Source organism: Amphiura filiformis, chromosome 20 (assembly GCF_039555335.1).
Source record: "Amphiura filiformis chromosome 20, Afil_fr2py, whole genome shotgun sequence".
Classification (NCBI taxonomy): Eukaryota; Metazoa; Echinodermata; class Ophiuroidea; order Amphilepidida; family Amphiuridae; genus Amphiura; species Amphiura filiformis.
Genome location: NC_092647.1, coordinates 30,860,888 through 30,884,682, shown reverse-complemented (window position 1 = coordinate 30,884,682; position 23,795 = coordinate 30,860,888). Strand labels below are relative to the sequence as shown.

General features: G+C 37.8%; 1 protein-coding gene across 2 annotated transcripts; it reads left to right on the top strand.

Annotated features, from left to right (window-relative positions):
- Positions 1-924: 924 nt before the first annotated feature.
- On the top strand, positions 925-22,526 carry LOC140142062 (sushi domain-containing protein 2-like). 2 transcript variants are annotated; one of them, XM_072164002.1, is made up of 2 exons: positions 925-1,091; positions 16,802-22,526. In XM_072164002.1, the coding sequence occupies exon 2, from the start codon at positions 16,803-16,805 to the stop codon at positions 20,355-20,357; it is 3,555 nt and encodes a 1,184-aa protein (XP_072020103.1). In that variant the 5' UTR covers positions 925-1,091; position 16,802; the 3' UTR covers positions 20,358-22,526. The 2 variants fall into 2 exon arrangements, with proteins under 2 accessions (XP_072020103.1, XP_072020104.1); XM_072164003.1 differs by lacking the exon at positions 925-1,091 and adding an exon at positions 3,733-3,816.
- Positions 22,527-23,795: the final 1,269 nt, after the last annotated feature.

Genomic DNA, 23,795 nt, shown 5'->3' with positions numbered 1-23,795 from the left:
AGAGGTAGTCTAAAGCAGATGACGTAGCAGACTCTCTGACATCTACAGAGGTCAGTGACCAGGCTATTGTCAATAGCCTTATTCCCTCGGCCATAGTCTCAAAACTATTAAACAGGTCGGAACAAATTGGCCATGCGTGGCTGTTGAAGAACTAGTTGATTCGGCCTACCATCTTGGCGATTTCTGCAATGAAGATATCGGGGCGATGACAATGTGCATCGGTTACAAAGACCATTTCATGTTTGCATTGGCAATATTGCGACTGATACAATAATTATGATGTTATAATGTGAGGAAGAAGGATATGCATTTTATGAAATTGATAACGATATACTCAAGTTCCAATCGTCATCCCCTCCCCATTTTCAGCTTTCGATGTTGTTGATGTATATAGCCTACGAGTACTGTGCCAAAAAGTATCCTTACACTTGGACAAATCCCAATTTTACAACTAAGCCACCATATCTGGGTAACTTTATTTGTTTAATAAATCCTGCACATTATGACACCCAATTGAATCAAATGTGGCCTCAAGAAACAAAGTTACAATCATTTGATTGGACGAAGATCCGGCGGGTTTTAAAAGTGACAAACTGGCCTACTATTCAAAAATCCACGGACTGATCTGGTTTGAGAGTGGTGAATGGCTAATTTATGCGCGTCTTAAAAGAAAAGGAACAAAAGAAAACTGAAAGAGTTGCCCAATATAGGGCCTATATATATTTAGTTTAGAGCTGTTTGGTACTTTCCGTGTTTATCATGTTTATAATTAAACACCCAGCCAGCCAGGTCACAGCAAAGTGTTAGTAATGGAGTAGCTTGCATGAGAGCGGGAAACCCCAACACTGAGGAGGACTTGCAATCCTAGTTTCCATATACAATTCCCACTTACATCGAAACACGACTTCCACCATGTCCACTATTAAAGTCGAGTTTATCAAGGCGTAAAGGAAGCACCATAAAATCGTGCACCTCAATATCTTTAGTAGGGCTAACTAAGTCACTAAGTCCAGTGAGAGAGAACAGCATTTGCACAACACAAACCTTGTATATTAAAGTGTGGATCCCACCACGATATTAACCTGAACCAGGTATGTATAAACTTAAGTTTAACATTATCATGATAATATTTTTAAATATTTACAGCGATCTTTGCATTCCATGCCATTTTTATTGAAACCAATATTAACTGAATTAAAGTCGGGCAACTATTACATGTAGGCTATTTATACTTAACAATTATGCTATGAAGTAAACTAACCCTTGTTCGTTGGGGGGACTACCTATACCAAAATTACTTAAAAGCTTTAAACCCCCCGGGGGGTTCTTAAAAAAAATTACGGGGATGTGCCACGCAAACTTTCAGATGCTGACTTTCTCTATACCTACTTTTTGCTGTTTTTGCCACCCATTGTACCAATTTTTCACAAAAAACACCCAAAAAGCACCTAAATTTGCCCTAATTGGGCTCTTTTAGGGGCATTTTTGCCTAAATGCGCCCAATTGGGCGCATTGGTCTCCACTGGAAACCCACCCATCGATATACCAAAATTGGTGAAAAGGTACCCCAAAACCACACCCCAAAACCGTGGCACATCCCCGTATACCTTCAACCAGGGAGAACCCCCTCCGGGCTTTAAACCTGGTAAATCCTCGTGCTCATTTAAAGCCATAAATGTACGATTTCCGTACAATTTTAATTTTGTATTCTTCACCCAAAATACTGAAATAATATTACTGTAAGGAAGAGTTTCTGTGCATTTGAAACTGAAATAAGGAGGTGACGTGAACGAAACCACATTGGCTATTTTTGTCGTTTAACGTGGAGTTCTGCTGAGGTATAAGGTCGAAATTGATATGTTGATCTACAAATACAAAGGTCCGGCGTAACTGATTGAATTCCATTTTGGTTGGAACATGTGTAATGTTTACAAATATAGCAAAATCAGATTTAAAAACAACCAATTTCATATATTAGATGATCGTACATATACTAGGCCCTGTGATGGCTTATAAGTGATTATTGCAGATAAACGGACCGTCCAGACCACAGTGTTCTCGGACTGGACTTCCCCTACAAGACTGATGACATAAGACAATGCAAGTGTTCTCGGCTTGAGAATTTCCTATATAGATGGAATGTAGGACCCAGTGTTCTCAGCCTGCTGGGACTTCACCAGATAGATGAAATAAGACAATGCCAGTGCACTCGGATTGGGCCTTTCCCAGATATATATGAAATATATTGGCCAGTGTTCTCGGCCTGGGACTCCCCAAGAGAGATGAAATAGTGCCCATCAGTGTTTTCAGCCTGGGACGTCACCAGGTAATATATGTTTCAGAAAAACATTCATGCCAGAAACATACAATATATTGAAAAAATAATTTATATAGCCCCTCTCGAAAACTAGTGCATTGCATTATGTACTTTCTCAATTAGCATTTTGTGCATTTTTTTTTAAATTTCAAACTTGATTGGGGGTTCTTTTTAATAGACCGTTCCATTTTGCACGTAATGGAGATGAAGATTAGAGAAGGTTGGGGAGGGGGGGGGGGTGAGTGTATGGGTCATTCCCTTGCAATACATTGTGGGGATTTATTACCCTGTCCCCGAGATCTACTCCTAATATGATTAATAACAATTATTAGATTTCGAGTCACTTTTCCAATGGAATTTGTTTCATGCGCTTTTGACTGAATACGCGTCTTGTGAATGTACAAAGAGAATGTGCCAAATTGACCCATTATTCTGTGCACCAAGCTGCAATTCCATATCTTCACAATCTGGGACCTAATGTAATCCTCGCAGATGATAAAGTCGCCCCAAAGAACCAGGGTAGTCAACGACTACCTACAGAATATGGGAGTAGAGAGAATGGAATTGGAATGGGCTACCAATATAGCCCAGACCTCAACCCGATTGAACACTTGTGTGACCAGCTTGATCGTGTTGTGCGTGCTGGAGTAACGTTAACCAATTCAACCACATTATTGAATGACCTGCGACAAATCCTGGTTGAAGAATGAAATGCCATCACACAGCAATGTGCTCGTGAGCAACATGAGTAGGAGGTGATGGCTGTTCTGGCTGCGTATGGTTTTTCAAATCGCTATTGAGGTTGGTGACTGGTGTTATTTGAGCACAGAATAATGGTCAATTTGGCATATTCTGTTTGAGACCCCACTACATTCACCATAATTATGTGGACTTAGCCGTGAAAAAAGTGATTGTTTCAAATGTGGTGTCACTGTAAAGGGGAGTAATGTAGCTATCCATTGATGTGCAACATGATGTGAACATGTCACAAATAACCTGAGATATAGATGCTTGAAAAGAACTTTCCAAACTTTTGTTGAGGAGTTTATATCCAGGGCTGGAATACTTTGAGTTCGGGAAACTAATCAATAACAACAGATAAACAAACGATAAGTCAGACAATTGCGCAATATATATTTAGTTTAGAGCTGTTTGGTACTTTCCGTGTTTATCATGTGTATAATTAAATACCCAGTCAGGCCACAGCAAAGTATTACTAGTACTAGTCATTATGCAGTAGTTTCCATGAGAGCGGGAAATCCCAACATTGAGGACTTTGTTGCAATCCTAGTTTCCATATTGCAATTCCTACTTAGATCGAAACACGACTTCCACCATTATACTAGTCAAGTTTTTAAAGGCGTAAAGGAAACATCATAAAATCGTGCACCACAATATCCTAGTAGATTTAACTAAGTAGCTCAAGTCCAGTGAGAGAGAACAGCATATGCATAATACAAACCTGTTGTATAAGTTTGGATCCCAATCTGATCAACCAGGTATGTATAAATTTAAGGTGGTACTACACCACTTGATAAATTTGTGACTATTTTTGCAATAATCAAAAAAATAATAACATTATACTGGTAACAAAAGTTATATATATTAAGGAATCCAAGGAATTTCAGTGACTCATGACAAGCGGTACGCTATTTAAGATAAGAAAAGAGGTACCGCTAGAATCATAGACAGAGAACTGTCTATGCTAGAATGTTGCTCATTTCTTAACATAATAATGAAACACATGACTTGAATCACTATAATTTCACTGAAGTAATTGGATTCGTTGCCCCTATAATATGATAACTTTTGTTACCAGTGTGTAATTATTTTTCGAGAAAAATTAAAAATTAGTCACAAAATTTATCAGGGGGTGTAGTACCACCTTATATTAGGCATAAGCATGCTAATATTTATATGATTACAGCGATCTTTGCATTCCATGCAATATTTACTGAACCCAATATGAAAAGTACTGCATTCCAATGTTGTTTACGGGGATACCGAGGAAGCCGTCTGTCGAATAAGATTATAAACTTAATTTTTCCAGGAAAATCAGTGGTCATTTTTTTCAGGGCCCCCTTAGGAGGGTCAAAAAATTTCAGGGCCCCCTTTTTTTGTATCAGCCCCCCTTATAAGTGTTTGTGAACGGTCCCTAAGACAATGCCAGTGTATTCGGACTGGGACTTTCCCAGATATATGAAATAGCACCCAGTGTTCTCAGCATGGGACTTTCCCAGATATATGAAATAGTACATGTATTATAGTACCCAGTGTTCTCAGCCTGGGACTTCCCAGGATAGATAAAATAGTACACAGTGTTCTCCACCTATAGATGGGCATTGTATTTTGAGAAACCCATTCATACCAGAAACATACGTATAATATAATTATATTAAAAAAAAAAAAAATATGTAACCCCTCTCGAAAACTAGTGCATTGCATTATGTACTTATTGCTCAATTACAGGGCCGGCGCATACCTATGCGACAGGTCAGGCGATCGCCGCACCAGTTTTCAGTTAGCAACCTGGACAACCGATTCTTTTGTTTAGGGCTGTGCAATAATTATGAGCCCTGGGGAGGGTAAAATTGGGGGGCAAGAATTTTTGGCGAGCCAAAAGGGGGGGCAAGCAATTTTGGCCAGCCGAGAGGGGGGGGCAAGCATTTTCTGGCACACATTCATGGGGCGCCTTTTAAATAAAACGCTCTAAAAAGGCTTAGGAAAACAGTACGGAAACGCTTTAATATGCAAATTTTCCTGCTCGCTGCGCTCGCAACATATATCTAGACCATTTAAGGTTTGAAAATTGGGAACCCAAAAATTTGGCATGTGTAAAGGGGGGGGCAAAGATTTTTGGCGGGCCGAGAGGGGGGGGGGCAAGCGATTTTTGGCAGGCTGAGAGGGGGGGCAAGCGATTTTTGGCGGGCCGTTCGAAAATTTTACCCCCCCGGGGGGGAAAATAATTATTGCACAGCCCCTTAGCAAGGCTCACTCAGTCATTTAATGTGGCAATACAAACGATCGAATTTGGTGTTGAAACGAGCTAAATTTTGAGTTACACCTTTTCAATGTAAAATTAATTTTCTCGGCCAAATGAAATGCAATCATTTTCATTTTTTCAGTAAATGTCAGGTCAAATTGTAGTGCTTGATACTTATTTTTTTTTCAAATCCTAGTGTTAAACTTAGGCGTGAAATTCAGTCATTTCGTGTAAGATTTTCGATTTTGATAGGCTTAAACTCTGCCCGTGAGCCTTTTCTTGGATCAACCTTTTAGCTTTTCAAAGTAATATAGTTCGCTAATGAAGGATTTTTCCCAACTTTCTAAAGCACATCACCGTGAGCGATATATCATAGTTTTGTCAGAATTTACGTTTTGATTTCACTTTTTTCACCGGCTGAAATTTTTTCAAAATCAACGCGTGAAATATAAGGCTAATAATACTACATTTGTAGCATTGTGGATCGATATCCCTGGGTTTAATAGGAATACCGGCATGATACAGTGTTGCCAGAACTTCAATATAGCAACGAAATTCCCAGGCCTAGCGCTCCTATACTGATCATGTTTATAGCACGATGAGGATATTTCATCATCACGTGACAGTACGACGGCAACTTCGTGACCTCTTTTGTTCGATAGAAATTTTTTACGGGTTGGTGAACACGGGTTACGTAACTAAATGTTGAAAATTTGGCCGGCAAACATGTTTTAGCGAAATAGCTCCAGAAATGGGAGACACGGGTCGTTTTTTGCTTAAATTGTGTACCATGCTCACGGATAAGATACCAAACATTTGTGCAAAGAACAAAAAACGAGTAAAAGTTGAATAATATTGAAAATAAAGAAGCTTGAACATGTCCAAAGTGGCCGGGAAAATGAGAAAAATTGCATGTCACGATCACCAAAATGGTTATATCTACAACTATGAGCAAACGCTGGTCTTATGCTTTTCTGTAATGATAGATATTAACTAACTTGAGCTTGTATTAAATTTTCAGCGAAAACGATTGGTGGAACAATCGAGTCGTAGGTTGTAAAGTTACTCTCAAAACGGCCCGTGTCTCAATCGTGCGTGTCCCGTTAGCATGGTTAGTGACAAGTGTCACTAGCAAAATAGCAGCCGGCCTTGTCATTATATCGAATAATAATCGTCAGAATCGTCCAGTTGACTCCAGTGATATTTCTTTATTCAAGTAAAATACTGCATTGACTTACAAAATATTGAAGTCAATATAAAAAGTAATATCACCTCATTTGACTGAACTTAAAAGCAGTTTTAAAAATATTATTGTTGATCGAGTCCCTGAATGAGAAATAAGGTTGCAAAAGATACGAGTATGTTACAGCAGGTTGTGATGGTCTAGTGGTTGACGCCGTGGTTTGAAGTGCGAGAGGTTGAAGGTTCGAATCCTACAGCATTTCGATTTTTTTCTCTCTTGTTCTGTTAGGCCTATGGTGTAGGCCCGTCAGTATTATCAGATTATGATCAATTAAAAATATTTCTATGCAACACGTTTGCAATGTTTTTCTTTATGCGTAGGCCTACATATTAAAAAATAAGATAGCGTCAGCCATAATTTACGAATTTCAAACCTGATATTTTGGCATAATATTATTTGTAATTTTTATACCGTTCTTACATACCCAGACATACACATAATTGGAATCAGCGTTTCGTTGTCTAGAGTAACTTTAATTATCTTCAATAGAACACCACAAGCGGTCAAGATAAAAACAAATGCTTTCTTTCATTTTACCTCATTATTTCTGCTTCAAATGATCAGAAACCCTTCCTGAAAGTTGTTTACTAATATCATAAATATTTTCAACAAAAAAACCCCGCTATGGTAGGGTTCGAACTTCCAACCTCACGCACTTCAGGCACGGACTTAGCCACTAGACCATCACAACCTGCTAACTTATTCTCGTACCTTTTGCAATGTTATTTCTAATTCAGTGTCTCGTTCAACAATAATCTTTTATAAACTGTTTGTAAGTTCAGTCAAATGGCTTGAAATTACGTTTTATATTGACTTCGATATTTTGTATGACAGGGCAGTATTTTGTATGAATAAATAAATATCACTGTAGTCAACTGGACGATCCTGACAATTATTAATCGATTATATGGACAAGGCCGGCTGTTAATTTTCCTGCTGACACTGGTCACTTATGGTCACGCACGATTGCGAGGGGAAGCCGTTTTGAAAGCAACTTTCCAACCTACGACTCGATTGTTCCACCAATCATTTTCGCTGAAAATTTAATACAAGCTCAAGTTAGCTAATGTCTATCATTACAGAAAAGCATACGACCGGCGTTGACGCATAGTTGCAGATATAACCATTTTGGTGATCGTGACATGCATTTTTTTTTCATTTTTAGGCTACTTCGCGCACAATAAACATTCATTTTCTCCACAATAATTGGACTTTTACACGTTACTGTTTGCCTTATACTCATGTTTCATATCTTATCTATGGGCTCAATATGGAAATGAAGGGAGAAACCACTCATGTATTCCATTTTTTGATGTTTTCTGAAAAACTGTAATTGCCACCTGATTTACAACATTACGTTACGTAACAGCAAAGGTCACGCCGGTAAAAATTACCGGAAGTGAGCTAAGTTGCTGTCGTACTGGTGAGTGATTCGGACCAATGTGTTGAAATTTGCTTCTCCTCAAAACAACTTTGCCCGAAGGCTTACATGCAATTGGGCAATATTTTAAACAAAACTTTCTTTTACAAAACATTATATTACGCTGTATGTTTTATGATCAAGCAAACTGTTTGGAACACACTTCCAAAGAAATAACCTTCGTAACGCCCCGGCGTAACGCCCCAGACTTTCGTTATTTAAACGCCAGAAATAGATTGTCCTTATAAGAACCATCAGAGATTGTGGCTTATAAGAACCGTTCATTATCATTGTTAACTTAAACAGGTTTTTGTTTTTAAACATCTTTATAAATTGATTGTTTTATGTTTGTTTGTAAATTTCGTGCTTTACGCGCTTTGAGTTCCTCATCAGAGATTGTGCCTTATAAGAACCATTCATTTTCATTGTTAACTTAAACAGGTTTTTGTTTTTAAACAAAACCTGTTCAAGCAATTATTTAAAATTGCTTGCCTAAAAACAGAATAACTTGGATGTTAATACTTGACGTAGTGTTTCAATTGTCATGAAGGTGACTGGGTATGGTGCCTTTTGTTTGTGTTTGTTTGAAACTGCTTTTGGAAACCCGCCGAAAGTCATAGGCCCTAATGAAGCAGCCAAAACAATACCAGGTTAAACATGGAAGTTTATAAAACTTATTAAATAACCTTAAGGAAAAAAAACAAACATTTGTGGCAACAATAAGCCTTGCATTGAAAGTCATGGTTAAAGTGTGTTGATTACCACACCAAAGTTTCCCTACATACACCCCCACTACCCACCTCACACACCTCTGCACCCACCCCACCCTATAGGCCTACATGTACATGATATTACATAATAATATATAGCATAGCTATACATTTAGGTATAGCGCTTAATTATGACAAATATGGTTAGGCCTATATATAGGCCTACATGTCAAATTAGAAACAAACCCGAACACTGATGAATCTCTACAGAAACCCGAACACAAGTCTGAAGGGTGTAATGAAAATGGCAACCCGCGATGGGGGGGGTAGGTTATACAAAATTCACATGGAGATAGGAGGGACAGAAGATTAAAATCCCGTATAATAACACGCTAATGTTTCTAGGTTTGGACCGTGGATTTTCATGAACCTCAAGCGTGCGTCTCTTAATACGGACTAACCTAGGTAAACAAACACACAGACAGACAAAATGGTTTTCATAATCATGGAATCCATATATGGGCAATTCCAAGCAAAAGTGGACATGACTCAAAAAAATGAAATTGCCAATATATATTTCTTTTAACTTTTATATTATTCCAAACAGATGTAAGGTTCAAGTTATAAATTTTTTTCGGCATTTTTCTAACATTTTGGTTTTTTTTTTAAAGTTTCTTTGGAGAGTGTATTTTAAGTGAAAAACTCCTGTTCAACTTAGATATTTTCCAAGTGGGCCTATTTTATTAAACATGGGCACTTTTCTTTTAAATTTGATACATTTTATATCTCTGAAATATGGTCTTCAAGAAACATCCAACACATTTTAAATAATCCCCCACTATTTTTTTTCTTTCATTGCGTTTTCATAGCACTAAATATGGCGTAGCACGAGTTACCGAAAGATGCATTTTTTTTATATATTTTCAAAATGTTGGCAATTTAATTGATGCCACTTATTATTTTCCTTCTACTAGTAGTGCCTTGAGTAAAAATAAGAAATTAATATACAAAACACTATCCATCACATAATAATGACCCATTTAAAACTGTAGCACGAGTTACCAGTAGCACGAGTTACCGATGTAGCACGAGTTACCATAGCCCACTTCCCCCTGTACCAGCAAAGGTAATGCAAAATCTACCACTTGGCAGCAATAGAGGATCTCCCAACTACATGAATATGCATTTATATGTGACCATGATATTGGTAACAGCTTTCTAGCAGCAGTGTAGCCAGTGTGGGGGGGGGGGGGGGAAAGGGGGAAGCCTGCCCCATGACAAACTAGAATTCTGCAGTTCGTAATTAAGGTGCCCATACACCCTCACACACAAGTGTGTAAATAACAAAGGTTTGTAAATAAAAAATAATATACAATATGCAAATAAGCTCATTAATATTCATAAATATGCAAATAAGCTCATTAATATTCATAAATATGCAAATAACATGACACAAAATTATACAGCACATCAGGCCACCATATCCAACCAAACCAAGTTTGAAGTTGATTGGTTATTGTGTTTATAATGCTGCAAAGTGGATTAATGAAAATGTAGGCAAAATTTGTAAATAAGCTCATTAATATTCATATGATATGCAAATAACATAACAAAAAACTACACAGCACATCAAGCCACCATTATTCTATCACCAGTACCGGTACCAAGTTTGTAGTTATTGTGTTGGAGCTGTATAGTGGATTAATGAATTTGCTTCCGCCCGGACAGCCAAACAAAGAAAGAAAGAAACAAACAACCAGGCAACCACACATGTGTGGGGGCCAAAAATTAAAGAGAAAAGTGACCTCCTGTCGCAGGAAAATTAAAGTAAAAATATGGAAGGCAAAGATAGAGATAAGATTCAAGGAGCCAGTTTCCACCCCGATCATGTGCCAAAATAGTGTAAATTTATTTATACCAAATTTTTGCACACACCAATAAAGTCCTTTTTTTAAGAATCAAAAGACTTTACATTGTACAGTCTCTCTAAAAAAAACATGCTATTTAGCATATATCCCACTATCAATACCTGGTCAAAATGATGCAACCACAATTTTTAGCCCTCCACCCGCTAGGATCTAGCCTAAGAACCAATCAATTAATATGGGCCTCAGAGGATACCTTAAAACATCCACTGAATGAGTAACCGAGGCAAAAGAAGAAATAAAACAAACAAAATAGATACTGGAAATCCTGAGATTAACAGCCACAGTGACATTGTTGATACTGAGATTTGTGTAGTTCTGAGATTTGTATTGGAAATTGGTTTGTTGTTGAGTGTAATGAGGCTCATTTTCCAGCTTAGTGAAGTGATTGAAATGGGGCAAACTAGAGTATTTGCACCAAGCAGGAAATGGTCTCAACCAAAAGATGACCAAACATTCTATAACTCAGAAAGCAATTTTTAAAAAACTTACAGAGCAAATAACCATGAACATTACAAGTTTTGTGAGGGAATTTAGAGTCAAATAACATGGAAGTAAAAGTTTTATCAATTGTTGACTGTTCAATTTAACTGTTTAAATTTAAGCCCTAGAATAAAATATCCAAACAGGATCAAGCAAGGCGTATGTAAGGCTGGGATGTTTGTATGTAAATGTGTGTGGTACGTATGCTGCTACATACACTGAATAGTGTTATTTGTACATAGATGGGTTATTTGGGGGTTATTTGTACATAGATTGAGTTATTTGATCATTACACCAGTTGTTGAGGAATTGTTATCAAAAAAATTGACATTTAGATGAACAATACCATTTTATATATGGCCGGACAAACTGTAGCACGAGTTACCGTAGCACGAGTTACCATGTTTTTTGCCAGTCAATGTAAAACTATGAGGGGCACAACTTTTTAAGGTATACCAAAACAAACCTTATTATAGCAATTATTTATCATATAATCAATAAGGCTATAGTGTTTTTTGTTTTAGCACACCATCAAAATAAAAATGTGTGATTTTTAAGCATGTCCTCTGCTCGTAGCACGAGTTACCGATTTTTACAGCTGTCCCATACATACAAAAGTTGATATCCTGAATTAGCAATACTATGAGGATCTAGCCTTGAATGTTGGGTATTAAAATACAAAAAATACAGATTCCAATCAAATCAATTTAAAAGCTGGAGCACAAAGTATGTAAAAGGACGCCATAAAGTGTAGCACGAGTTAGGCCGTGTAAAATTAATATTTTGGTTCTCGTCCCCTCCCTCCTCAATTTCTGGGATTTGTCAGATTTTTTTTTTTTTTTAGATTTTTCAATTTTTTAGACTTTGGAATGATTTATGAAATCTTCATACATATAAATAAGTTTATTAGAAAAAAAGAAACACTTCAAGTCTTTTAAAGGTTCACAAGGAAGTTTATCCCTCAAAAACAAAAAAAAAAAAAAAAAAAAAGGGCCTCATCGTTTCCTCGAGCACTGTTGGAGAAGACCGAAAACTACTGACAATGCTAATTTTACATTGGAAAAAAAAAAAAAAAAAAACACCTCCTCCCTCATCAATTCATGAAAATCCTCTGGACGAGAACCAAAACATTAATTTTATACGGCCTTACCGTGGAATTGCCCATATATAAATTGAAATTGCAGGCTATCACGGGAGCAAATTTTTAAAATTCACCTCATTTTATACCAATAATTGGGGATTTGGGCTACCAAATCGCTAGTCGGGCAATCTTCATGATCTTTGCTTTTCAATGGAAAATTGCCCTGGATGACAACAATGAAAATATCGACTATTTCTGCTGGTTGCGCACGAGATAAAAAGCACCGAGTTTGACATTTTCAGAGCATGAAGGGAAAAAGGGTAAAATAAAAACGGAAATTCTGACAAAACTATAATATATAGACCCACACGATGTGCTTTACAGAGGTGGGAAATATCTTTCTTTAGCAAACTATATAGTTTGAGACGCTAAAAAATCAATTCCGTAAAAAGCTCGCAGGCGAACTCAAGGCCTATAAAAATCAAAAATATCACACTAAAAGATACAATTTGATGCTTAATTTTAACACCAGGATTTAAAAAAAATGTATATCCAAGCACCAAGTTTTTAACTGACATTACTGAAGAAAAAAAAAATTGCTTTATATTTGACCGAGAAAATTAATTTCATAGCAAAAAGGTGTATCTCTGAATTGTGCTGATTTTAACATGTATCGATCGACTTTTAGCGCGACTAAGCATTTCTAAAGAATCGGTTGTCCAGGTAGGTGACTGTTTTGAGCAAAGCAAAAAAAAAAAAAAAAGAGAGAGAGAGAGAGAGAGAGAAAAAGGAAGATAGAGTGAAAGAAAGAAAGAAAAAAGTATGCACCAAATCGGGCGAATTGAGTTCAGAAATGCAAAATTTCCCTAGGCAAGGGGACGCTGCCCCTTCCAACACACTGGACCCCCGTATTGGTCATAACTTTACAGCAGGTGCGGTTTATGGGGGCGGGCCCTCCTCCCACAAAAAAGAGGAAATGAGAGAGGAGGAGAGAAAAAGTTAAATTGCACGTAATTGAGTAGGTCCATGCCTAAAAAAGCTTAAAAAACCGCACAGTCGGGTCGATCGGAAGTAGGCCCTATAATATAATAGGCCTGCGATTATTTTAGGCATTACTTGAAGGCGGGTCCTCGTACCAAAAGCATGTGCAAATTACTGCGGGCCCGCCGATATGCAGGGCCTATCACATTTTGTCACCAAAGTCACTAGACGACAATAATAGGGAAAACTTGTTCACAAAAGGTTTCATATGGACGGGCCGTCATTCACAAATATTTTCGGCTTTTTCAACATGTTCTAACTAAATTTTACACACTAATAGTGCCAAAATGGTCCACCAAATCGCATTTTGCAAAATTTTCCAACTTCTCAGCTCCGATGGGGGAATATCCCCCTCTGACACCCTCTTGCGTAGTGGATAAACAAGTGTCCATTTTCGCTTCTGCTTTCAACATTTGCCCATTTATGTTTAAACATAGGCCTACAACAATAGGGAAAACTTGTCCACGAAAGGCTTCATGCCATGTCATTTCACAAATTGTCGGCTTTTTTTACACACTAATAAAGACAAAATGGTCCACTTATGGTCCACCAAATCGCTTCAATTAGGTCTTCATTTTGCAAAAAGTTTCTTACTTCTCAGGGGGGCATATCCCCCTCAGACACCCCCCTGCGTCGGGCAAGCGCGATGCGATGCTCGCTTCTCGCACATTTTTTTACATTTACAATATTTTATTTTAAAGCACCCCGGGGAAGCAGTCCTGGATCCGCTCTTGACACCTTGTATATATTGATGGGTCTACTTTCAAATTCTCAGCGGCACCACCCCCCCCTTTCCCAGGTTTTATAAATGTGAAGTTCTTAATCTGCATATTTACCATTGCAAATTGGGGAAATTATAATAGAGTGAATTTTTTTTCGTGATTCTCGCGCAACCGGGACCTTATTTTGGTGTTAACTTAGGTCTAGAATATCCGTATTTTGTTTAAAAAACAACAGGAAATGGCCCCTAAGCGCATCCAGAAACAAAATTTTTCCAGGGGCCCTAAAGCGGGCCCCTGCACCACACGCCGTTAGACGCTCCGCTCGCTTCACTCACTACGCTCGAATGGGATAGTATATTTCTAGCGCCGCACCATTTATAAATCCCTTGCGCCGGGCCTGAATTAGCATTTTTATATTTCTTTTTAATGGACCTTTCCATTTTACAACTACAAGTTAATGGAGATAAAGATTATTGATTTTTTTCGGTTTGCTCTCATGAATGTGTCTTGCTCATTCAAGTTAACATTATACCCGGTGTAGATGTTTTTGCTTCGCCACATTTGTAATGTTTGTGTTATTATCCATGTTTGGTATTTTTTTAATTTAATTTGATACCGTGTTTGCCTGTTTCAATTTATTTACTATTGAACTGAATATGTATTTAATTGCTTTCGCTGTATACTTCATTTCTCCTTTTTTTCTACTCACGTATTGTACTTGTATTGTACAGCTTGGCTTTTAAAATTGTGTATTGTGTAATTTGAAAAAAACATCTGCCTTCAATCTGGATAATAAACTATTTTATACTTTGCTTTGGTCTGATATAAGATTATAAGGGAGTGTTCAGAAATACTTTGGTGGGGGGGGGCTGGTAAAAAGGGAGGGGGGGGCCAAAAAGTTTTGGACCTTAAAAGAGGGGGGACCAAAAAGTTTTAGGTGGTAGGAAAGGGGGGTCAAAAAAGTTTTCCCCTTTAAAAACCCAAAATTTTTGCGCGCTTCGCGCGCATTGAGACCCTCTATATCACTTTTAACATGGGCAAGTTTTGGTTTTCAGTGCTTTTCTTTGAAAAAATGATGGCACTTAGTGTACACATATCTATTAATTAATATAACATTAAAGATGATCAGCAACATGCAACATCTGGGTTGTCTAAGAAATACTGGCACTTTTTATCATAGAATTTTATATCTCTTCAAAGTAGGCTACAAACATGATTATGTACCAATCTGATCAAAATACAACTAAATCAAGAAAATAATTGCAAATAAATAGTTTACTATTTCTCATTGCAAAATTATTTTGTACACATACAATGTAGGCCCATGGGTAGATTTACCATAAGACAGAGTGGGCACAGGCCCAGGTGCCACGGTCTTTGGTGGCCAAAACTGATGTGTACATTTGCGTGACCAAATTAATCTCATATTTGATCATTTTAACTTTTTGCATAAATTAGTTCCAATTTTAACAATATTTGACCATTCAAGCTTCAATATGGCCAAATTTTTTGCGCGGTTCGCGCGCATTTGTACTATCATAATAGCCACGGATCCAAATTATATGCTGATGTGCCTATGAACCTCCAAATAAATCCTCTATTTCATTTATCCCTGTAAAATCAGATAAACACCCTGATTTGGGACAAATCTAAATTAAGTATAAAATGAAAATTTCATTGTGCTTGCATTTCATGCGCAATTGTCCCACCGGGAATGTTTCAAACATTTGCCTTCCTCAATGACATGTGACCCAGATACCACACCACTGGAAACAACATTATTAAGTATAATGTTTGTTATACGATAATGGGGGGGGTCAAAAAGTTTTGTCTGTCAAAAGAGGGGGTCAAAAAGTTTAGCGGTCCATCGAGGGGGGGTCAAAAAAGTTTTCGAGCGAAAAATTTGAGTTAGACCAGCCCCCCTACCAAAGTATTAATGAACACTCCCTAATACCGTTGTTTAAACAAAAACAATTGTTGTTAGTTTGGTTAAAATTATTTTGCTTTGTTACTTAGGCCATCACTTTGAATAGGCCATCACTTTGAATATTTCACTTCGTTGTTCTTTGCTCAATTTGCATGTCATTTCCGTGCAATCCCTTACATGCAGTGTCCATCTTGTGCCCATATCATTTTTGACAATTCTTAATGATGTATATAAACATTACAAAAAGTAACTAACCCCCTTAAATAGTGGCCATATTAAAAAACGGGCGATTGTATTACAATCTGTAAAATGCGTTGGAAGCAGAATTTAGCGTGACCGGCCAATACGATAGATTAGTCTTACAATGACATTTGTTTGTATGCTTGGATCTGTAATTTATTTGCTCAAACTCCATGATGGCGCCTGGATTAATTTAGCTTTCATCAGAAGCACTCTATATGCTTGCAGACGAGGTTCTACGGTATAGCACATCAAAAAAAAAAAAAAAAAACCGCGGCGTTTGGTATACAACATTGAATAAGGGGAGCTTATCTTATATAACGCATTGACCTAACTATGGAAATATGACAATACATATGAGAAATGTTTTTAAAACAAGTCTCCACATACATAAATGACAGACAGTGAAAAAATTTCTGGATGGTCAGTGAAATTTGTTCACTGTCTGTCATTTATGTATGTGGAGACTTGTTTTAAAAACCTTTCTCATATTTAATTTCCCACATAGTTTAACTTTATTTCTCCGTCTCGAATGACAATACATGTTTTTGTGGTCAACGTACCTCAGTCACTGATAGAAAACATCATGGGACTGAAGTTGTGAAGTGAAATTGAAAGTTTTGTGTAAGACAGCTGTAATGTATTATGTATTGGTGTCTAATAAACGTAAACAGTTGCTAACGCAGACCTTCACTTTTTTGTATTTCAGAATGAAGAATTCTAACAGCGAACATCTGTGGTTAGTGATCTTTCTCACTCTGATGATCCATAATCTGTTAGCGGTCAAATGTTCAGTCACTTCAACTGAATGTCAAGGAATATCGAGAGGAAAAGATTTTATAATAGGATTCACTGAAAATCACGATGGCAGCAGAAGAGATACAAGTCAGCTTTTTATTATTGTGGTGGCCGTAAGTGACCAGGACACCGAAGTGACCATTAGCAGTAAGCATCAAGTGGCAGGCCAACCATTGCAACAGACAATCCATATTAAAGCTCGTGGATTTCAGAGAGTAAATCTTCCTATGGAATATATGATGAACGGTGTAGAAAGAAGCTTAAAAGGCGTCAAGGTTTCTGCTTCCAGCGAGGTCTCAGTCTACGGTCTTAGTTTTCAATCCTATTCAACAGACGGCTTCCTCGGTATCTCCGTAAACAACATTGGAATGCAGTACGTCGTAGTGACACCAAAGGGGATCGAGAAATACCCATCACTGTTTGCAGTTATTGGTACGAATGATTCAACCTCAGTCCAGATTACCTTACGCGCCACACTTCCAGTAACGTTTGAGGGAAAAACCTACAACGACGGCGACGTGTTCAGTTTCATGATGAATGACTTGGAATCGGTTCAAATTCAAAGTCTACCCGGAGGCGTACTGACGGGGACTATTATTCAAAGTGACAAACCTGTTGCGGTTTTTAGTGGTAGCATGTGCGTAAAAACCCTACGGTCAGCAGCATGTGACACATTAACGGAGCAATTGATTCCTGTGAAAAGTTGGGGCCAGAGACATATATACACCGCATTTCGTAAATCTGATTCGAACTTTTACAACGTTATTGCTTATTTCGACAATACTACGGTGACAATACCGGGGTTTTCATCGCAGGTCCTAAATGCAGGTAAATTTTGGGAAGGAAGTCTAACGGGGTCTGGGCTTGTTACATCCAGCAGTCCAACGTTGATGATGCAGCTTTTAGCATCGATCGATGGCTCAATCGTGGACCCTTCGTTGATACATATTCCTTCTGAAGACCAATTTGGAGACGCATTCGGTTTCTCAACACCGCCACATTCCGGAGAAGATTCCCAAGGATTCTTTAACTTTATCAATATTGTCGTCAAAAGAGGATCTGAACAAACAGTCCTTCTAAATGGTCTGCCTATCATCAATCTAAGTTCACAGCTAACTGATGTTCCAAATACAGATTACATATTGATCACATCTCAACTTGCAAAAGGAGAAGGATTCCACTATGTAGAGCAAACCGATTCAACTGCATCATCTTTGTCAGTCATTGTCTATGGGTATGAGAAGTATGAATCCTATGGCTATCCTGCTGGACTCTCCCTACCAAGCAACAATCAACTCCTGAGTGTATCGCCCTATTATGTTCGTGAGATTGGCGGAGAAAAGCTTCAAGTTACCGTTTCTTGTCGTCAACGAAGCAACCCAGGACGGTATGAAAATGCGAAATGCAAATTTGCAACAGGTGTTGGAGAAGTCGTTGTACCTGGCGAAGGTGTCAGTTCGTATTCTGTTATGTGTGAAACACCTGTCTTTTACCAGAGTGGGCTGACAACTGTCCAGGTGTCTCTAGACGATGGTAATACATTTCCGTATTCCAGCAACATTTACGTGGCATCTCAAGAAGATTTGCCACCACTTTTAACGGTACAACAGGCCAATTGGGAAAGACGAGGTAAAGTCATTGATCTTCAAGTGGATGATCTAATCGAGTTCTCATGGGACCCTGAGGTCATGGGAAATAGTACTTCACGCGTTGAGGTGTCTATAGAAAACTTATATATCGACAGCAACGGAATGGCAGTTTTGAGGCACAAAGAAAAGAAGATAATGACTATTGGAAACAACGGACATTTTACGATTCTCCCAACACTCGTACAGTCACTCTTGGATGATAAAAATGTGAATAATGAAAAGGGATGGACACCGTTGTTTGTTTTTTCTCTAACCTCAACTGAAGTACACAGACAAGGATCCCGGGGACGTGTACTAATAAGAAGTGGTGTGTTAATTACTTCAAACTATCATGATTGCGAAGCATATATTGAAACATTACTATCAGAAGAAATACCAGATACACCACCGTGTCCATGCATATTCACACAAGCTAACGCCGATTACAACTTCGTACTATCGAACGATGCCCAGATGCAGTTCTTTCATCCTGGTGCTACTAACTGTTTCAGATCAACAACATCAGCAGCTGGTGGATCGGGCCAACAGTGTTGTTATGGAAACAATGGCCTTATCCTAATTGGTCCTCCTGGTGGCGGAACAGTCGACAGATACAGTCCTGTTGATCATTTTTGGCATCATCAAACGTATGATGTGTTACCATGGCTTGCCTGCTGCAAGTTTTCCAACAGATGCAACAAATACTATGAACATCGTCGCTCTAAAACGGCTGAAGACTGCTCACGATACAATCCTCCTCGACCTGCAAGAAGTTATGGGGATCCTCACATAACAACTCTTGATAGGAAACAATTCACCTTTAATGGAGCCGCAGAATTCCTGATGGTATCGTCCATGGTGCATAGTCTAATCTTCCAAGCTCGTATGGAGGTATACCGCGACACAAAGGCAACTGTTTACACGGCATTTGTATTTCAAACTAACGACTCGGCTACGATTCAGGTAGAGAAATTGAAAACGAACAAGACTCTTGTTCTCATTAACGGCCAGCCACTTCGTCTCACTTCTAGCCCGATAAGAGTCCACAATCTCCCTGGCGTGCAAATAAGTTCAGCGTCAGATTTATCGGAAATTAAACTGGTTTTCAAAGCTGGCATTGCATTGGTTGTCTACACGAAAGCTGACTTTATGTCTTTCATCGTTCAACTGAATAAAAAGTTTCAAGGCCAAGTCCAAGGGCTCTTAGGGAATTTTAATGGCGATCCAGAAGACGATTTCCAGTTTCCAAATGGCACAATCATGAATGGTAAATTTTCTTTAAAAGAAATACATGACTATGGTTTAAACTGGCTGGTTGCAAAGGAGGACTCGATCTTTACCTATTCTTCTCCTTACGATTACAAAACGTATCACTTTCCTAATTTTACACCAACTTTGGACGTTCCAAATCCGGACGATGTGAGTCAAGAAATCAAAGATTTGTGTGTTGATTCCTTCGAGTGTATTTTCGATGCGGCATCGACAGGAAGCGTGTCATTTGCTACCGAGACTCTCGCGGTATCAGCAACCTTTGATATTATTCAGAAATCTGTCAACAGTGTCAGTTGTGGTGTTCCAGGAATGGTAGAAAATGGTCAAATATCAGGACATGTGTACTTGGTCAATTCGACTCTGGACATCACTTGTGACGATGGCTACACTTTAGAAGGCTCTTCCAGATTGACCTGCAACGATGATGGAAATTGGTCATCGGATCTTCCCCGTTGTCTTCATGCCACTGGTCCTGAAACATCAGTTTTTGCTGTCATCATTGGTGCTGTCATCATTGTTGTAGTTGCTGCGTATATTTCTTCATGTCCTTGGTTTCTTATGGTATAGAAAAAAGTTCTCCTTGCCTTTTTCTAGACTGCGCAAAGAGATATACAGTAAGCAAAAGAATTAAGTACCAGTTATGTTAACCCCTGTATATCCCAAACAAAGACAAATATGTCAAAATTAAAACAAGCAGCCAAGACCTGTACTCTTTAGCTCTGATTGAAGACCTTATTTGTTGAAAATTAAGAAACGGTGATCTAAAACCTAAGGAAACGAAATTAAAAGTTGCACTTTTGTGTTCTAATCAATTAAAGCACGATGCTAATTTTAACGTGCTTATCAATGGAAGCACGACGCGCTAATTCTCCTGTTCGTGAACATGGTGAACGCTTTGTGTACAAATCAATAGGGCATGCAATGAAACAGATGAAACTGCTGCAACCACCATTCATCACTGATCGCTTACTTCGCCCCGGGTACGCAAACTTCAACTCGCACAAAATGCTGCTGCTCGTATTCTTACAAAGACAAGAAAATTTGATCACATAACTCCTATATTAAAAGATCTTCACTGGCTACCTATTCGTGAGAGAATTGACTACAAAATACTCCTTTTAACTGGGAAAGCTTTGAATGGTACTGCACCATAGTATTTATTGAATCTTCTTCTTCCTTATATTCTGAGTCGCACACTTCTGATAAACAATTACTTGTCGTTCCACGGGCTTCATCTCCCGGGCTTCATCTAGGAGACGTAGACCGAGCCTTTTCTGTTGTTGCACCCACGCTTTGGAACTTTTTACCTCTGAATATAAGAAACTGTGATTCTTTTCAGACTTTTAAGAACTTGTTTTAAGACTAATTTATTTAACAAAGCATATACAAAACATAACTGATGTATGTATTTTCTTAACTTAAAAGTATATGTTAATGTTTAATTGTACTCATTTGTTTTTTCATGTCTGCGCCTCGGAATAGTTCTACTAGATTGATGGCGCATTACAAATGAATATATGAATACAAAAGCCACCCAAGTCCATTCTTTGGCCAAATTGAGTTAAGCATGGAAAAGAGTTGCTATACATAGGCCTGTCATATGTATGAAAGAACAACTCAAATTCATCCTCTGTGTCTATTGAGCATACATGTGAAAAATAGCATGTATGAAAGAATCAACCCAAGTCCATGATTTGAGTCTTGTAACACATTGATTGAAATCCAGTATGTATAAAAGTCCACTTGTAACACATTCATTGCTGGAGAGTGACTTTTGAAAAAAAATGGGTTTAATCAAGGAAAGTGGGTGATTTATATTACATGGCAGAATGCTTATCAACATTATACATAACTGTGTGCTTTATTTTGTATTATCTTACTAGTGGTAATCTCATTCCAACATTATTGTCTTAGTATATGATTCAAAAAACCACCCAAGTCCAGAATTTAACATGAACCCCACGAAGTCCCTGAAATGCTAATCGTCATACCTAATACAGTTTAACCCACCCATTTGCACGTACAACTTACCATATTGACATGGTAAATATAACTGAAGGAATTAAAATGATACAGAGGTTTTTTTCTCAAAATCACTTCCCATGGACTTGGGTGGGTTTTGGATTCATGTATTCAAATGCTTATTATTATTATTATCTACGTAGAATGCTGGTCTCATATGTGTGTACAATCTTGTTTTTTAAATTATTAATTAGTAATCATTAATCATCCTGTTTCACATCTTCTACACTGTTGTTGAGATACATTTCTGTTTTGCCCCAGGTTCATTTTTAAAGTTTGTCAGTTAAATGAAATGACTAAGATTGTACACAGGGCCGGATTTACCTTTCTGGGGGCCCTGGGCCAGGCCAAAATTTGGAGGCCCTCAAACTCACCGTGAGGAAGGCAGTACACTCAAGTAGCCATGTTTTGATTTACGTATAAGATCGATAGTGGCATGGCAATGGATAAATTAATAGAGGTATAGAGGCCCTGCATGAAATTATCGATTGGCTCCAAACAAAGGATTTGTACCGGTGTCCTTCATCGTAGTTATGGCGGAGTGCAGTCCATTCAATCAAATGTTGTCATCAACCTATTTGATCGTAGTGCAGGGTTATGTGTGGGGACGAACTGTCACGGTAGATTGCAATCATGCTTTTGTTGAATGCATTTGAGTAGTCCGCCATATTTACGGGATGATACGTCACATGCAAGGCCTCTATACAAAAATATTTTGTTCTGATTCTTACCAAGACATTTGGGCACAAAGTGTGCAAAAAAAATCAATTTCAGACTACTTTAGCCCCAAATGAAGGTGAATTGTACTATTTGAAGGGCCAAAATTGTGCAATTTTGCCCGATTTTTGACCAAAATGCGTTTTTCTGGCTAAAAAGGAAGATGTACAGGACAATTTTTGGGGCCCAGAGCCCATCTGGCCCAATTGTAAATCCTGCCCTGATTATACTGCTCCTCGTCAATGTACATTTATAGTGTAGCAAAAGGCATATCGAGTGCTATAAGTAGCACTGTAAAGAATATTTTTCAAAAGAATATGTACATACAAATTTTGGATTAGTGTTTGCAGATATATCTAATAAAAAAAAATAAAAACAACACATTACTTGGTTGATAATAATCAATAACTCTTTTTATTTTATTTGACTACTCGGTAAAAATATGACAATAGCCAGCTTGATACTTTGCTTACTATTAAAAGACTTGATGAATATACAGGTGAGTCAAAAAAGAGCAAAGAATCAATATTTATGTAAGAACCAAGTTGAACTTTCCCATTATTGAAAGTTTCAATAAATGCCACACTCAATAGTCACCTTGTGTGAAAACATGAAGTGACTCGCTTCTACCGTTTAATTTTTACGAGTCCTTTTGCTGCGATACCCAAATTCATTTGTCCACGAGGTACCATGTATTTTGAATGGGAGCACACAATGCACGATAAATGCACCAGCTCTGAAACTGACTTTAACTTAAATAAGCATGATAAGGTTGATTTTTGCGTTATTTTTTATTTCTGTTCAAACAAACTTTCTAACATTTCTTTAAGTCCTTCATACCTCACTCGACTCCAACTCTAGTTTTTTAAAATCCCAATATGTCCGACTTACTGGATGTTTTGTAATTCACTCCACTCCAATTTACGCGCATTTCATTTCGACATTTGAAAAACCCGCCTACAAATTTATATGGTTTTGATAGAGAATAAACATCTTTAAAATAAAGGGAAAATGAAAATAACAAATAATGTTTCTGCTCCTTAAACAGACAAACATTAAAATTGGGTATCGCTATAAAATATGTCATAAAACGAAACGGTAAATGCTAATTCCTTGTTTTTTTCACACAATATCACTAATGGATTTGTTATTTATAAAATGTTTTAAAACCTAAATGGTTCAACTCGGTTCTTAAATAAAAATGGATTCTTTTCTCTATTGCAATTTTTTTGACTCACCCTGTATGTGTGCATTGACAGCAGAGAA

Bases quoted from the DNA above. Each gene is read 5' to 3' on its own strand.
- LOC140142062 (XM_072164002.1), top strand. From the start codon at position 16,803: ATGAAGAATTCTAACAGCGAACATCTGTGGTTAGTGATCTTTCTCACT.